General features: G+C 37.4%; 1 protein-coding gene across 2 annotated transcripts in view; it reads right to left on the bottom strand.

Annotated features, from left to right (window-relative positions):
- SLC4A10 (solute carrier family 4 member 10) overlaps nt 1-18,691 on the bottom strand; it is a 327,476-nt gene that overhangs the window by 79,567 nt on the left and 229,218 nt on the right. For both annotated transcript variants that reach the window (XM_061135667.1, XM_061135668.1), the window contains 3 exons: nt 18,301-18,475; nt 17,533-17,666; nt 16,887-17,132 (listed from right to left, as the gene is read on the bottom strand). In XM_061135667.1, coding sequence (XP_060991650.1) covers nt 16,887-17,132; nt 17,533-17,666; nt 18,301-18,475 — 555 coding nt within the window. The remainder of the gene's footprint in view (nt 1-16,886; nt 17,133-17,532; nt 17,667-18,300; nt 18,476-18,691) is intronic.

Consider the following 18,691-nt stretch of genomic DNA (forward strand, 5'->3'; position numbering starts at 1 on the left):
TAACAATGCTGTATTGCATATTTGAAAGTTCCTAAGGGGACAGATCTTAACATTTCTCTTACCAAAAAAAATATTCACTATGTGTGGTGATAGATGTTATTATTAAATGTACTATGATGATCATTTCAGAATATAATATATATCATTAAATCATTATGGTATATACCCCCCAAAATGGAGCCCATGTAAGGTGAGGTGGGCAAAGGAAGCTTTTTTACTTAACATTGTCTTATTTCCAATTTAACTTTATTCTGTAACAGAACCAAATGTCTAGGAATATTCTAGAACTATGGATATTGTCCCCAGTGATATATATTTTATTATTCCAGAGTAGACTAGGGGATAACAGAGTACATATTTAATTCCTAAACCACAGTATTTATAACTATGTTCCAAATTATAATTAGAAAACAAATATGTATCAACCACCTTATTCTTACACTCTTTTAATGTAACAAATATTGCAAAAAAAATTTTTAAGAACAGGTATCGACTATATTTTTCTACCTAAATTCTCAGTTTTTAAAAAAAGATAAAAATAAATCTTTTCAAGGTCAGTTCTGGGGCCTCCAACCTTCTGAGGAAGAAATATTTTTTATATTCCTGATGCTTCTAAATCTCTGGAGATGGTTTTGAAAATAAAGTATACTGAAGGCAGTGAGGGGAAGGACAAAATTCTACATCCCTTCACTTCCCAACCGGGAATCCCAGCTAACTAAGTTTGCGCGAGTAAGGAAGCAGCAAACACCTTGGAAAGCCACTCGACCTGCAGGCTAAAAATTTCAAGGTCCTCCTGACAGATGGTGTCCAATCCTTTGGTCAGGGATCTCAAACTTAAAGCCATGTGAACATGTGCTTGGTTTTGAAACTGGTGTGTGCTCCCTAAAGACATCTTATTAGAATCAGTTCAGTTCAGTTCAGTCGCTCAGTCGTCTCCGACTCTTTGCAACCCCATGACTCGCAGCACGCCAGGCCTCCCTGTCCATCACCAACTCCCGGAGTTGACTCAAACTCATATCCATTGAGTCAATGATGCCATCCAACCATCTCATCTTCTGTTGTCCCCTTCTCCTCCTGCCCTCAATCTTTCCCAGCATCAAGGTCTTTTCAAATGAGTCAGCTCTTCGCATCAGGTGGCCAAAGTACTGGAGTTTCAGCTTCAACATCAGTCCTTCCAATGAACACCCAGGACTGATCTCCTTTAGGATGGACTGGTTGGATCTCCTTGCACTCCAAGGGACTCTCAAGAGTCTTCTCCAACACCACAGTTCAAAAGCATCAATTCTTCAGCTCACAGAAAGTATTTAAACTGCTACAGAGATCAAAATAATAATTTTAATTATCCACATAGGTATATGTATGTATAGGCTTCCCTGGTAGCTCAGACTGTAAAGAATCTGTCTGCAATGTAGGAAACCCAGGTTGGATCCCTAGGTCAGGAAGATCCCTTGGAGAAGGGTATGGCAACCGACTCCTGTATTCTTGCCTGGAGAATTCCATGAACAGAGGAGCCTAGCGGGCTATAGCCACAGAACCGAGAAGAGTTGGACACGACTGAGCGACTGAACAGCAGCAGCTCCTTTAAGTTATTCCCCCCAAAACACCCTGAAACCCAGTCTTCGTATCATGACAACTGCACCACTAACACCTCCCTTGTCCAACTTCCAGATTCCTATTTTCTCACAGCCTCATGTAAATCTGGCCACCAGGCTGGTATCACTTCTCCATTCACTTTGCTTGCCGTGTGCACCATTCTCTTTGGGCCATGGTCTCCTGTTTTCCAATGTGCTGGTACTGTGTTAGTGAGGGCAATGGCTTAATATGTTACTCTATTCCTGGGAGTGCATTTACACTACAACAGTGACTTTCTGAAAGTGTTGTGGGGGGAAAGCCAATTCTGACTCCATGTTGGAAACCGTTTCTTTGACTTGCTTTTATTATTATAATCATACTCCATGGCTTTGCCTGGAGGACCCTGTCTCTCTGCTTGACTGAAAACTAAAGTGCCTTTGTTCGGTTCATGGAGAGATAGTTTGTCCTTACCCACATGTGAATAGAAGAGATTAATAACCCTTTCTGGGCTTTCCTTGTGGCTCAGCTGGTAAAGAATCCACCTGTAATGCAGGAAAACCTGGGTTCAATCCTGGGTTGGGAAGATCCCCTGGAGAAGGGAAAGGCTACCCACTCCAATATTATGGCCTGGAGAATTCCATGGACAGTATAGTCCATGAGGTCGCAAAGAGTCGGACACTGAGTGACTTTCACTTTCACTTTCACTTTTCTGAAGGCTCACCATTCGTTTGGAGATGTTTTGCAAGACTGAAAACCCTTTCACTTTACTTCCCCACTGCATCTCCCTCTCTGTTCTGCCTTTTGACTTTAGTTCCTCATTGCTTCTTTCCCTCTAATCTATAAAAGAACCTGGCATCCAGATCCCAATAAGATGGTTATTTTGAGGTGCTAGCCTGCCATCTTCTCGGTCTGCCGGCTCCCCAATTAGTCTCTTCCTTGCCTCGACACCTTGTCTCTCGGATTCACTGGCCTATTGTGCAGTGAGCAGAGTGAGCTTGGACTTGGTAACAAAAGTATTAAGAAATTTGAGATAAAAATGTCAAGCTCATAGGGGAGATATTTTGGGGAGGGAGTCAGCTCTATAAGTGAACATTAGTCACCTATGCCTCCTTGTCAGGACTTTCTCTGGTTAATAATATTCCTCTTCCAGAAATCAAATCCAAGGAGAAAAGGTATGTTTTTTTAACCTGAAAGATTTATACATCACAGATACCAAGTAAATCATCATTGATCTTTCCTGAGTCCACACCTCTAATATTTGAAATCTCTGCAGATACTTCTCAGAGGCTTCACATTTATACAGGAAATTTGATAAAGATCTCTGTACCAAGCCTTGAGGGCTCAAAGAGAGCTCTGGCTTAGATTTTATGTTTTTAAAATGTCAGAAGCAGATATTCTAAATAAATAAGATAAAACGAGAAAAAAAAAATCCCACTTTCTTTTTTTCACCTATATTGATGAACTTAGTCCAAATAAATTTTTATCCAAACCTACAAAAGAGAAAAAAAAAAAGAACTAGAGAAACCAATGTGAGGAGACAGAATATGAGTTTAGAATAAGACCTTCTGTTAAGTACATATTATTAAGTACTGAAATAAAATTTAGTGCCTCTGTCCTTAAGATGGAAATATTAATGCAAAAAAAATTTTTTAGGTACATAAGATAGCCTGGTGTCTATGACAGTGGACTTTGGATTCTTCAGCCAGAGTTCCTATATCATTCAAATCCAAGTACTTAACTTCATGACCTTAGACAAATTACTTAATCTCTCTCTGTTTTAGTTTTCTTAAAGTTGGAATAGTGATATCAATCTACTTCATAGGGTTATTATGAGGGTAAAATGAGTTAATATAGGTAAAAGCATCTAGAACAGGGTATGGCATAAGGAAATACTAATTAGGTGTTAGATATCATCGTTGTTGTGGTGGTTATTACATTGTGGTTACCGCCAGCTAGTAGATTAGAAAGTTCAATAATCCAAAGGCAAAAGAATGGGCAGTATCGGCACTTTTCCTACATTTTTTTAAAACACCAGCATAAAATGCCATCATTGGTGTTGGACTGTTTGGCTTAAAACATATTCTTCACCAAACACAACCCCTACTATCCTTTACTACCCAATGAAAAGTATGTGCTCTAAACCACCATAATTATATATATATATATGGCTATGGAATGATTCAGTTCAGTTCAGTTCAGTTCAGTCGCTCAGTTTTGTCCAACTCTTTGTGACCCCATGAACTGCAGCACGCCAGGCCTCCCTGTCCATCACCAACTCCCGGAGTTGACTCAAACTCATGCCCATCAAGTCGGTGAGGCCACCCAGCCATCTCATCCTCCATCGTCCCCTTCTCCTCCTGCCCCCAATCCCTCCCAGCATCAGGGTCTTTTCCAATGAGTCAACTCTTCTCATGAGGTGGCCAAAGTATTGGAGTTTCAGCTTCAGCATCAGTCCTTCCAATGAATACCCAGGACTGATCTTCTTTAGGATGGACTGATTAGATAAACATTATAATTAAATGCCTTCATCCAGAAATCTCTGCTTTCCTTACAAGGCTAATGAAGGTGATCAGTCTTCCTTACACAAGAAGGGCCTATGGGTGCCTTCTAGAAAACATAACTGGTAGAACTCCCTTCAACATTATTACCAATTTTAGTCCCTGAGTTGCATATACTCTGCTTTGCCTTTGTAAATTATTAGTACCATCCTGTGTGCACTGAACAGTAATGTTTGTGGTTCTTTTTTTTTTTAAGTCTCTTTACTTATTAAATCACCTTAAGAGTGCTGTATGACCAGTTAGGTATTAATACAAGGCATAAAATCAGAGAATTATGATGTATCTGTAGAAGTCAAACTTGTTTGTATGCCTATTCATTTTTCTTTTTCAAAAAGTATTATGAATTTCAAAAAAACTAAAGCCACATTATAGAATATTTATAAAATAAAAACTGAAAAAGAAATTTCTCAGAACCCACCAGTAACTAATTTTTTGGTATATTTCTTAAGTAATTCTTCTTATGTATATTTTCAACATATTTATGAGGATACATTTCTAATCTCTTTGATATAGAACTATACTGTAAGTACTTTCTATTAATATTTGCTCATTACTCTTCATAACCACAATTTTTAATGGGTATGGTATAGTTCACTCATTCTTCTATTACTAAACCTTTAATCTGTTTTCCATTAAGATAACTATGTAAATAAGAGTCTCTTTTGAGTACATCTAGTTCCAGGTTTCAGATTTTATTCTTAGAAGAGATTCTGTAAGTACTTAACACTTCTCTCTCTCTAATAAATTATTTAAACTTATAGCTATATCATATTATGCAGGAAACAGCTTTTCAAAATATGTAAAATAACTCTGCAAAACACCATCACTACTAGCTGAAACTAAAAACATACTTTCTCTATGAAATTCTTAAACTTTTTCTCATCTGAATTTTATCTCCATTCATATAGCTAGTCTCTCCTTGGCCCCCAAATACAAATAACTTTGGAAGTATTTCTCACTCTCATGGCATTTTGTACCTTTATGTGATAGCAATTACGTCAAGTATAATTATTAATTATTTGTATGATATTTAATGTTTATGTCTTTCAGTAGATAAAATGCTACACTGCGCAGAGACTCACCTATGTTGCTACTTTTACACCTAAGTGTCTGGCACATAGCATGTGGTCTTGTTTGTTGATTCAGTGATTTAACAGTTTAAAATTATTTTGTACAGTGTTATGTTAAGTAGTAGGGGAATATATAGAAATATATGATAGTTACTGCCTTTAAAGAATTAAAATAAAAATGAACCTTTATTATTATTTTTATTTTAATATGTCATACAAAAAAGTTCATGGGCTATAAAACCAAATGGACCTACAAAACAAAAAGGCAACCTACTGACTGGGAAAGATGTTTGCAAATTATATGACTCATAAAGGGTTAACATCCAAACTATATAAACAGCTCATACAACTCAATATCCTTGACTCATTTTTTATCTTAATGGGAAAACTTCTAGTTTCTCACCATTAAATATGACATTAGCTGTGTTTTCCATAGATACTCTTTAACATTTTGAGGAAGTTCACCTCTATTCCCAGTTTATGGAGAATTTTATCATGAATGGGTGTTGGATTCAGTCAAATGCTTTTACTGTATTTCTGTATGATCATGTGATTTTTTTCATCTATAGTCTGTCGATGGGATGCGATACATTACTTGATTTTATATGTTGAACCAGGCTTCCACATATGAGATAAATTCTACTTGGTTGTCATGTATAATTTTTAAATACATCATTGGATTTGATTTGCTAAAATTTTGTTAAGAATTTTTTGTATCTATTGCTCATGAGAGATATTGGCCTATAATTTCTTTTTTTAAAAATAATGTATTTGTCTGGTTTTGGTATTAGTCTAAGGTTAGCCTTATAGAGTGGCCATAGGACTGGAAAAGGTCAGTTTTCATTCAAATTCCAAAGAAAGACAATCCCAAAGGATGCTCAAACTACCACACAATTGCACACATCTCCCATGCTAGTAAAGTAATATTCAAAATTCTCCAAGCCAGGATTCAGCAATACGTGAACTGTGAACTTCCAGATGTTCAAGCTGGTTTTAGAAAAGGCAGAAGAACCAGAGATCAAACTGCCAACATCAGCTGGATCATTGAAAAAGCAAGAGAGTTCCAAAAAAACATCTATTTCTGCTTCATTGACTATGCTAAAGCCTTTGACTGTGTGGATCACAGTAAACTGTGGAAAATTCTGAAAGAGGTGGGAATACCAGACCACCTGACCTGCCTCTTGAGAAACCTGTATGCAGGTCAGGAAGCAACAGTTAGAAGTGGACATGGAAAAACAGACTGGTTAAAAATAGGAAAAGGAGTACGTCAAGCCTGTATATTGTCACCCTGCTTATTTAACTGATATGCAGAGTACATCATAAGAAACGCTGGGCTGAAGAAGCACAAGCTGGAATCAAGATTGCTGGGAGAAATATCATTAACCTCAGATATGCAGATGATACCACCCTTAAGGCAGAAAGTGAAGAGGAACTAAAAAGCCTCTTGATGAAAGTGAAAGAGGAGAGTGACTTAAAGCTCAACATTCAGAAAACTAAGATCATGGCATCTGGTCCCATTACTTCATGGCAAATAGATAGGGAAACAGTGGACACAGTGTCAGACTTTATTTTTGGGGGGCTCCAAAATCACTGCAGATGGTGATTGCAGCCATGAAATTAAAAGATGATTACTCCTTGGAAGAAAAGTTATGACCAACCTAGATAGCCTATTAAAAAGCAGAGACATTACTTTGCCAACAAAGGTCCGTCTAGTCAAGGCTATGGTTTTTCCAGTGGTCATGTATGGATGCGAGAGTTGGACTGTGAAGAAAGCTGAGTGCTGAAAAATTGATGCGTTTGAACTGTGGTGTTGGAGAAGACTCTTGAGAGTCCCTTGGACTGCAAGGAGATCCAACCAGTCCATCCTAACGGAGGTCAGTCCTGGGTGTTCATTGGAAGGACTGATGCTGAAGCTGAAACTCCAATACTTTGGCCACCTCATGTGAAGAGTTGACTCATTGGAAAAGACCCTGATGCTGGGAGGGATTGGGGGCAGGAGGAGAAGGGGACGACAGAGGATGAGATGGTTGGATGGCATCACCGACTTGATGGGCATGAGTTTGAGTCAACTCCGGGAGTTGGTGATGGACAGGGAGGCCTCGCGTGCTGCGATTCATGGGGTCTCAAAGAGTCAGACAAGACTGAGCGACTGAACTGAACTGAGCCTTATAGAACAAGTTAGGGAGTATTTTCTCTGCTTCTATACTCTAAAAGTGATTATAGAGAATTAGTATAATTTCATCCTGAAATGTTTGGTATAACTCAACAATGAACTCATCTGGGTCTGGTGTTTTCTTTTTTGGAAGCTTATTAATTATTGATCTGATTTCTTTAACAGATATAGGCCTATTCAGATTATCTATTTATTCTTGTGTGAATTTTGGCATATTGTGTCTTTCAAGGATTGGCCCATTTCATCTACAGTAGCAAATTTCAGGGCATACAGTTGTTCATGGTACTATTTTATTATTCATGGGAGCTTTAGTGATGTTCTCTCTTTCATTTCTGATATTACCAATTTGTGTCCTTTCTTTTTTTCTCTTAATTAGTGTGGATAGAGGCTATCAATTTTATTGATCTTCTCATAAACATATTTTAGATCATTAATTTTCTCTATTGATTCCCTGTTTTTGAGTTCACTGATTTCTTTAATTTTTTATCATTTCTTTTCTTTTGCTTACTTTATCATTAATTTTCCTTTTTTTTCCTAGTTTCCTAATGTTGAAGCTCAGATCACTGATTTTAGATATTCTTTTCTAAAAAAATGAATTTATTGCTATAAATTTCCTTGTGAAAGTGAAAGTGAAGTCGCTCAATTGTATCCAACTCTTTGCAACCCCATGGACTACAGCCTACTAGGCTCCTTTGTTCATGGGCCAAAATTTCCTTGTAAGCACTGCTTTTACAGCATCCCACAACTTTTTATAAGCTGTGTTTTCATTTTTGTTTAATTCAAAGTGATTACCTTTAATGTTACCAGTATAGTTTAGTACACTGATTAACAAGCTAGTACTTTCACTAGTGAAAATCCGTTTCTGTCATTCGGCAAAGTCTTAGTGTTGATTCAGATGTGGATTCCAGATGGGTTTGTAGTAACCTTTTCTAGAATTTAGACTTTCAGTTTTAATATTAGCTAACCACTTCTGGAGTTTAAACTCCTGATCAAAATATTAGCTGTACATGGTTGTAACTTAATCTGACACATACATACACATGCGACCTCAGGGTCTGGGTTGAGTTTTAATGTAAATTAATACATCATTATATATATCCAGGATATGAAAGCAACCTAAAAGTTCATCAACAAAGGAATGGATAAAGATGTGGTACATATATACAATGGAATATTACTCAGGCATAGAAAGGAAAGAAATAATGCCATTTGCAGCAACATGGATGGACCTAGTTATTGTCATACTGAGTGAAGTAAGTCACACAGAGAAAGACAAATATCATATGATATCACTTATATGTGGAATCTTAAAAAAAAAAAAAAAAGGCTATAAATGAGCTTATTTACAAAACAGGAATAGAGTTACAGATGTAGAAAACAAATTTACGGTTCCCAGAGGGTAAGGGGGGTGGGGGGGTGGGGATAAATTGGAAGATTAGTATTGACACACATATACACACAGTACTATATATAAAATAGATAATCAATAAGAACCTACTCTATAGCACAGGAAACTCTACTCAATATTCTGTAATGGCCTATATGGGAAAAGAATCTAAAAATGTGGATGTATGCATATGTATCACAGATTCACTTTGCTGTACACTTGAAACTTACACAACATTGTAACTTAACTATACGCCAGTAAAATTTTTTTAAAAAACATCATAACATTCCACTTTAAATATTTCAGATTATATCCTTAAATGCAGGTCAATTCAGGAAGAGAAATGGGGTCAGTACCTCAAAGACTGTAACCTCTCTGATAATGGTCATCACATCTCCACAAAGTGAAATACTCTGTATTTGATATGTAGCCACATGACTGTTGGCCATTCAGTGCATCTTAAAGAAGAAACCATCAATTCCTGCTTAGTGCTCTCACTCTAATATAGGATGCTCATTTAAATTTCTGCCCTTTCATAGCTACTTGATAAGAAAGTATAAAAATAATTCTATTTAAGCTCTGTTTATCTGTAGTTACAGAGAGGAAATATAATAGCTAAAGGTGGATCTGAGAGGTAACATTGCTGAAAAACATTTGAGAAAGTCTTACTGATTTCTACCAACCTCCCCGGCTTTCTGGAGGCAAAAAATTAAAAAGACAATCTCATACACAAAAGACACATAATCCATTAGGAACAGTGAGGATAACACAAGTAAATATTAAACTTATACTTGATATTATTGCTATTCAAGACTTTATCAACAAGATAAGAATTTTGTTCAAAAGCAAGAAGGGAAATCAAGGACAGCAAGTGTTTAGATTAAGAAGCAAGTGTTAGATGGGCTCTCAGAAGTTTAGTTATTGAATATAAATTAAAAGACACTTATTTCTTGGAAGGAAAGTTATGACCTGCCTAGATAGCATATTAAAAAGCAGAAATTTACTTTGTCAACAAAGGTCTGTCTAGTCAAGGCTATGGCTTTTCCAGTAGTCATGTATGGAGTCAGAGTTGGACTATAAAGAAAGTTGAATGCCAAAGAATTGATGCTTTTGAGCTGTGGTGTTGGAGAAGACTCTTGACAGCCCCTTGGACTGCACAGAGATCCAACCAGTCCATCTTAAAGGAGATCGGTCCTGGGTGATCATTGGAAGGACTGATGTTGAAGCTGAAACTCCAGTACTTTGGCCACCTGATGTGAAGAGCTGACTCATTTGAAAAGACCATGATGCTGGGAAAAATTGAGGGCAGGAGAAGAAGGGGATGACAGAGGATGAGATGGTTGGATGGCATCACCAACTCAAAGGACGTGAGTTTGCGTAAACTCCCGGAGTTGGTGATGGATAGGGAGGCCTGGCGTCCTGCAGTTCATAGGGTCACAAAGAGTTGGACACAACTGAGCAACTGAACTGAACTGACTGATTCATTTATGGAGTACCTGCTATCATGTTTATATAATGTAATGTCATATAATTCAGTTTCTTAATATCAGCTTTTTAAGGGAGAAAAAAACTCTAAATTCTATGCTAAATGTATATATCAGTTACAAGATACATTTTCAAAAATTAAAAAAATGTAAACAAACATGTTCATTTTATATGTGCTAAGTGCTATATGTGCTAAACACAGTGGGTACAAAGATGTGCTAACTAGTCATGGACCTAAATTATGGAGGTTAATATATTGGGGTTACACATACATCACACAAACACATAAAATATTAGTCTGCTAATATATTGGATACTAGAGTAATAGATCCTCTTCTTTGTGCTGACCCAACCAACTGCAAAGATTAATACATCTCAGTTGGACACAACTGAGTGACTTCACCTTCACTTTTCACTTTCATGCACTGGAGAAGGAAATGGCAACCCACTCCAGTGTTCTTGCCTGGAGAATCCCAGGGATGGGGGAGCCTGGTGGGCTGCCGTCTATGGGGTCGCACAGAGTCAGACACGACTGAAGTGACTTAGCAGCAGCAGCAATCTTTCTTTGGCTAGCTATCTTGAGAGCTTTAGCTTACTACTATAGTGAAGACACATTTCATCTTACATAAGCAGAATGATTTATTCTATTTTTCCATTTGTTAAAATCACAACCACCTAGAGAAAATTATTTCCACAAAATGATTACTTATGGCTAACGAAATATTCACCTTGATCATCTGGGGTAATTGGTATATTCTTGAAACTAAATTATCTTGACACTTGTTATTGGCAAAAGAGGGAAGCTTATTGCTTCAAAGATAGGGTTATATATTACCACATTATAAAGCTAGGATGACAGAGGAGCTAAGAAGCTCTTTAAAATATTAAAGACATTTTGTTATTTGGTTGGTAAAACTATGAATTTAAAGATATCTGAATATAAGAAGCCCAAGTATAAAGAATATCTGAAATGTAGGTGCTAAATATAAAACCTCTTTTCAATATCTCACACTTAAACAAAATATGTGGCAGCACAAGCATATCAAACTTACAAAGACTGCAATCTCAGATATTCTGCATCCTAGCTATGACACTTTCTAATAATTTTTCTCATAAAAACTGTGAAAGCATGGAGCCAGTAACACCAGTACAAAACCTTCAGTGAGCATGAGTATAACGATGCTTACACACTTCAGTCACTCAGTCATGTCCGACTCTTTGTGACCCCATGGACTGCAGCACGCCAGGCCTCCCTGTCCGTCACCAACTCCCAAAGCTTGCTCAAACTCATGTCCATTGAGTCAGTGATGCCATCCAACCACCTTATCCTCTGTTGTCCCCTTCTCCTCCCACTTTCAATCTTTCCCAGCATCAAAGTCTTTTCAAATGAGTCAGCTCTTCACATCAGGTGGCCAAAGTATTGGAGTTTCAGCTTCAGCATCAGTCCTTCCAATGAATATTCAGGACTGATTTCCTTTAGCATGGACTGGTTGGAGATCCTTGCAGTTCAAGGGACTCTCAAGAGTCTTCTCCAACACCACAGTTCAAAAGCATCAATTCTTCGACGCTCAGCTATCTTTATAGTCCACCTCTCACATCCATACATGACTACTGGAAAAATCATAGTTTTGACTAGATGGACCTTTGTTGGCAAAGTCATACTCTGCTTTTTAATATGCTATCTAGGTTGGTCATAAGTTTTCTTCCAAGGAGCAAGTGTCTTTTAATTTCATGGCTACAGTTACCACCTGCAGTGACTTTGGAGACCAAAAAAATAAAGTCTGCCACTGTGTCCACTGTTTCCTCATCTATTTCCCATGAAGTGATGGGATCAGATGCCATGGTCTTAGTGTTATGAATGCTGAGTTTCAAGCCTACTTTTTCACTCTCCTTTTCACTTTCATCAAGCCTCTTTAGTTCTTCTTCACTTTCTGCCATAAGGGTGGTATCATCTGCATATCTGAGGTTATTGATATTTCTCCCAGCAATCTTGATTCCAGCTTATGCTTCTTCCAGCCCAGCATTTCTCATGATGTACTCTGCATATAAGTTAAATAAGCAGGGTGACAATATACAGCCATGACATACTCCTTTTCCTATTTGGCACCAGTCTATTGTTCCATGTCCAGTTCTAACTGTTGCTTCCTGACCTGCATACAGATTTCTCAAGATGCAGGTCAGGTGGTCTGGGATTCCCATCTCTTTCAGAATTTTCCACAGCTTATTGTGATCCACACAGTCAAAGGCTTTGGCATAGTCAATAAAGCAGAAATAGATGATTTTCTGGAACTCTCTAACTTTTTCAATGATCCAACAGATGTTGGTAATTTGATCTCTGGTTCCTCTGCCTTTTCTAAAACCAGCTTGAACATCTGGAAATTCATGGTTCACGTACTGTTGAAGCCTGGCCTGGAGAATTATAAGCATGACTTTGCTAGCATGTGAGATGAGTGCAACTGTGCGGTAGTCGGAGCATTCTTTGGCATTGCCTTTCTTGGGGACTGGAATGAAAATTGACCTTTTCCAGTCCTGTGACCACTGCTGAGTTTTCCAAGTTTGCCGGCATATTGAGTGCAGCACTTTCACAGCATCATCTTTTAGGATTTGAAATAGGTAAACTAGAATTCCATCACCTCCACTAGCTTTGTTCATAGTGATGCTTCCTAAGGCCCACTTGACTTCACATTCCAGGATGTGAAGTCTAGGTTGGCGATCACACCATTGTGATTATCTGGGTTGTGAAGATCTATTTTGTATAGTTCTTCTGTGTATTCTTGCCACCTCTTCTAAATATCTTCTGCTTCTTTTAGGTCCATACCATTTCTATCCTTTATTGAGCCCATCTTTGCATGAAATGTTCCCTTGGTATCTCTAATTTTCTTGAAGAGATCTCTAGTCTTTCCCATTCTATTGTTTTCCTCTATTTCTTTGTACTGATCACTGAGGAAGGCTTTCTTATCTCTCCTTGCTTTTCTTGCTACACAAGAGAAGACTCTGCATAGGGACATCACCAGATGGTCAACACTGAAATCAGATTGATTATATTCTTTGCAGCCAAAGGTGAAGGAAGCTGTATACAGTCAGCAAAAACAAGACCAGGAGTTGACAGTGGCTCAGATCATGAACTCCTATTGTCAAATTTAGATTTAAATTTAAGAAAGTAGTGAAAACCACTAGACCATTGAGGTATAACCTAAATCATGTCCCTTACAATTAGACAGTGGAAGTGAGAAATAGCTTTAAGAGACTAGATCTGATAGAGTGCCTGATGATCCATGGACAGAAGTTTGTTGACACTGTACAGGAGGCAGTGATCAAGACCATCCCCAAGAAAAAGAAATGCAAAAAAGCAATATGGCTGTCTGAGGAGGGCTTACAAATAGATGTGAAAAGAAGAGAAGTGGAAAGCAAAGGAGAAAAGGAAAGATAACGATGCTTAAAGATTGATTAGTGTGAAAGGGTCACAGTGACAAGAACAAGACAGCCACCAAAAGTGTCATGTGGAGTTCATGAAATAGCAAATGTTTTGTGCAAAAGTGTGAGGTTATATAATACATTAGAGTAGCCACTATAGTCAGCAATAACTTTCATTTAATGCACATGACTAAGAGTACAATGATAAATACAGGCATTATATGCATAGCAGAAGAGATAGCATTATATGCATAGCAAAAAAGAGGCTTTACTACTCCAAAGAGGAGGTAATGGCAGTACCTAATCAGATTCATGTATACAATGTGAGTGGTTCCAGAAATTCGGGAATCATGGTGTGAAAGCTGAAGACAATGCAGTAAGGGTATGTGGTCAGCACCACATTTCTCAGGGAGACTTTTATTCTATGTATTTTTCTTTTACCCATTTCAGGATCAAGCACCACTAAAACCTCACTATCAGGATGAACCAGTCTTTCCATTGCTTCTACCTCCTAATTTGGGTTGGGGAGGACAGTTGAGCAACGGAACACAGTGATTAGCACACCATTCTTGCTCAGTCTTCAAACTGTTAGGTTTCAGATAAGCGCACTGTGATAAACCATATCTGTAACTTAAACTTGTGGGGATCTTTCTTTAAAACATGGAGATGGAAAAGGAGAGGACGTGTGCCACTCTCCTCTTGATTGCCATGATAGGAAGGAATTATGGACAAATACAGATATATTTTTATCTTCAAAATATCCTCTGATCATTTGTCTTAACCCCACAATTCGACTTGATCTCATCACATTTTGACTTCTGGGAGGCTGCAATCCATGTTTATCTGTGCTTTCTGCATGATCTTTAATCTCTCTCTTTCCTTCATCTCTCTGCTCTCATTTTCAAACACATGTAGCTCTTTTTCTATCACAAGTTGCCATTCTCACGATCTCATTGCCTTCTCCAGAGGTACTTTTTTCATTTTTTGACACCAAAATGGCCTATGCAATGCTTTTTCCATTTCTTTACCACCTCCTCCCTTCTGATTTTTTTGCCAACAGGCTTCTAGTCCTGCTCCCCTCCTCACCCAATACCTTTCCTTCAAACTAACAATGATCTCTTTTCTTTATTCTGTTTGATCTCTATACCACTGTCTTCTCTAAAAATTTCTTGATACAGTCTTGAGCCTTGCCTTCTTTAGTCTGAAATTATTGATGGTTTTCTGCCTTTCTGATGACTGTTTTTTCTTTTTTATCTATTGGTTGCATTTTTTCATTCTTCCCTCAAGCTGTGACCATTATTCAGAGTTCAGTCCTTGCTTGTCTGTTTTTTTTTTTTTTCTTTCTAGACCAAGGCATTTTAAATTGTGTTCCTTGATCTAAAATACCTTAGAAGCTGCCACTGAGAACCCAGGGAATGGATGAAAGTGTGGACAACTGGTGCCTTCCCACTACTTCAAACAGAATAGCTCTGATTTTATCTGTTTATTTGTTCCATATTGTTTATTTTGGAGAGCTTCACTAATTTACTGAAAACTACATCAGGATCATAAAGCCTGAGTCTAATTTCCTATTTTACAACTATCTATATAACTTTGGACAAATATTTCAAAGCATTAATAAATTTCTAAATCCAAGCTTGTGTCCTTCTCTCTACCTAAAGCACTCTCCAGGTCTCCTCCCCAGTACCTTTCCAATTCCTACTGATTTTTTGGTTTTCTGTCACTTCCTCCAGGAAATCTTCTTTGAATCTGAGATCTGGGTTAAGTGTTCTTCTGACATGGTACCATAGCATTCTAAAACAATCCTTTAACACAGTACTTATTTGGTTGTCTGTTGGTCTATATTTCCTACTAAACTGGAAGCTCATTGAGAACAGACTATTATTCATGATACACCTAGCTTAGGGCATGTAGTAGGTTTGAAATCCCAAACAGAGATAATTTTATATCCAGCAAAGATACCCAAATTAGGTGACACTGCTTTCTTTTCAACTAAATATAAATAAAAAGGCATGTATCAACGTTATCTCTCATTGTGGTCAAACTGCTCTCCCCATCTGCCTGCTTTCTGAGTGTCCCTGACACCTCCTTCATCTGCTTTTGAATCCTGTTCACAACATCCTCACCATTTACTTTTATTGGGGAAGTTATTTTATATTTCACTGATTTTTTTTTGTCCTAAAACAGAGATGGACTGTTAAAGATATCTACAATGACCAAGAAGACATTAAAATACTAATTCATCTTGTTTTCAACTCTGTATCACTGCATCATTCTTAACAAGATTATAACATTGCACTGTTTTGGCCTAATATTAACAATATCAACTTCTAATAGTTCTAATCTTTGTTTAGATGAAAAATTAACAATATCAACTTCTAATAGTTCTAATCTTTGTTTAGATGAAAAATGTTCAAAAGAAGATTTTGAGGGCATATCTGCAGTTTATAAGAAAAGCATTGGTAGCTGATATAGAGATTATAACTGCCTGGTAAAGACTGTATTGCTTTAAATATTTGCTGTTTAAAATATATATATAATAACAACAAAAAATCCTAAAATAAAATCAAAGAAGAGTAATATGATGTTCACATATATTCTGTAAATATGACCTTAGAGAAATTCCAAACTGCTGGCATACAAAACTAGAAAGTGTAATATTACAATTCCATCTTTAATCCTAAACTGTAACATCACCCTCAGCAACCATACTAGGGTACTTTCATCATAAATGTCATAGGTTCCAAGAGCAAAATTACATTTCAATTCAGTGCTATTTTATTTAAGAGTTTATCATATTTTCAAACACCAAGCTAATGCAATTTAGACCCAATGAGTATCTTTTACCTCACTGCTTTAAATCTAGAATCAGCTTTTCACTACTATGTTTCTTCAGATTATATTAAATGGAAAAGGTCCTAAATCAAAAATATTTTGCAATAAAGCAATCTCTGCAAAACTGATCATGGTTCATTTTCTGCTTAACAGAATTCTTGACAAACAGAACTTCAAAAAGATACTCTTGGAATAGATGTTATAAAGAAAACTCATGTATCAGATAAGTAGCTGATTAGACGAAATCCCGTACGGCTCTAAGAGACCAAGATTTAGGTCATGAATCAATTCAAGGAAGTCGATCTGCTGACTAAGATCCTCATGTTTCTTATAACAATAGTAATATTTGTATAAAGAAAAGCCCCACAGCCAACAGGGGAGATGGTACTTACGAGTATTGTGTCAGCAGTTCCAAATCATTATGCATGTTGATTGGATATGCTTCACTGAGTTCAAACAACTTCTCTAGAGCCTCATAAATGAAAATGATGCAAATAAGAGAAGCAAAAGCTTCTTCAGTAAACCGGGTGATATAGCAGACAAGGGAGCTTGCGTCAGTGGCCACAAGTATGATACACAGCGTTGCAGTCCAAAGGCCAATACTAGCTCGTAAAGAGAGGTATGACAGCCCGTATTCTCTAGGAGGAGGGAGAGAACAGGAGAAAGCAGGTCACTGAACAGCCTGTCACCATTTTTAGTAGATGGAAATAAGTCTAATTCAGGAAGCGAAAGTAAATAAGCTTCACATCCCATGAGTATCTAAACTCAAAACTTTGTCTACAGGGAACACCTAAGGGTACAAAACTCAAAGAGGTTTCTCAGTGCTTAGAACTGAATATAACTTTTTATAAATATTACATAAAAAATACATAAATATTTTACTATTTCTTTTTTTCCATGGAGAGACAAAAATGGCAAACTGAATCAAATCAGCAACTTCTACCTCTGCCAGCAGATTTCCAAATGTGATGCTGAGAGAAGCATAAATACGGTGGAGGGATAGACAGGGACTAAGGGTGAAAAGTATATAATACTTACTTGCAAAATTTAAACAAAATCTTTTCAAACACCAAAACTGGTCCTGTACTGCCTAGTATGGTAAGAGGCTGTCCACCAAAGAGAGAATAGGCTATCCCAGTCATGGATGCTCCAAAGAGAGACTCGATTGCACTCTGTGTGGAGATATAAATGATTCTATTATCTAAGCTGTACAGGCCGCCATTATAATTGGGGAAAAAATATATAAAATACATGGGGTCTATTCAATGAAGCGCCTACTAGCAACCTCGGGCAGGAGGTGGGGTGGGAGAATTAAAAAAGGGGCAAGACATCAAAATATGAATGGTAGTAGACAAGGATACATTATCTCTCTCTTCCTTATCTTACTTTTCTTTCACTTACTAAAAGTTTACATGTATTCGCAACAAATGTCTGGCAGAAGCATGGCCTATGTAAGTGGGAAATAGACCTTTTAAGAGCTAAGAACCAATCTAAAGCTAGCCTAAGACTGGGGGCCAGGGATGAGATCAGAACCTTGTGTAACGTAAGAATTATCTGTTCTGAGATATTCCACTCCCTGATTACCAGTTCCACTAGTCAAGAAATTCATATGAAGCTAGTTCAGTTCAGTTCAGTTCAGTTCAGTCGCTCAGTCGTATCCAACTCTTTGTGACCCCATGAATATCAGCTAGACCATATATCAAATTTCTCCTCATAAAGGAATTCAAAATGAAACGCACACTCATCTAACTATGAATCTTAAATGCTGATTCAAATTCAAAGTTCAGAGAAAAGAATAATACATACTATTCGACCTTCAGTTGCTTCTCCCAACAGTCCTCCAAATGTGATGACAGGAGACATACATGCGCAGTAGAGAAACAGAAAAGATGCTAAACACTGCAGGCTGAAAGCATCTGTGAAGTCACTCCAGAAGTATGGAGCTTTTCTTTTGATATCTAAAATAAGTCCCCCAAAAATCCTAAGACAGGGGGGAAAACACAATAGTGACATACAAAGATAAAAAACACATAAGTCAAAATACTCATTTGCTTTGTTGCCAGGTCACAGTATAGGTTTTCCATCAGCAGAGATGAGACCCGTATTAACCTGCTAGGCTTTTCATCATGATCTATAGGAATAGCTTTGTACCACTAAGGCACTTCAATTCCTAGCAATAAATCGTGTCAACAACCTC

Source organism: Dama dama, chromosome 33 (assembly GCF_033118175.1).
Source record: "Dama dama isolate Ldn47 chromosome 33, ASM3311817v1, whole genome shotgun sequence".
Classification (NCBI taxonomy): Eukaryota; Metazoa; Chordata; class Mammalia; order Artiodactyla; family Cervidae; genus Dama; species Dama dama.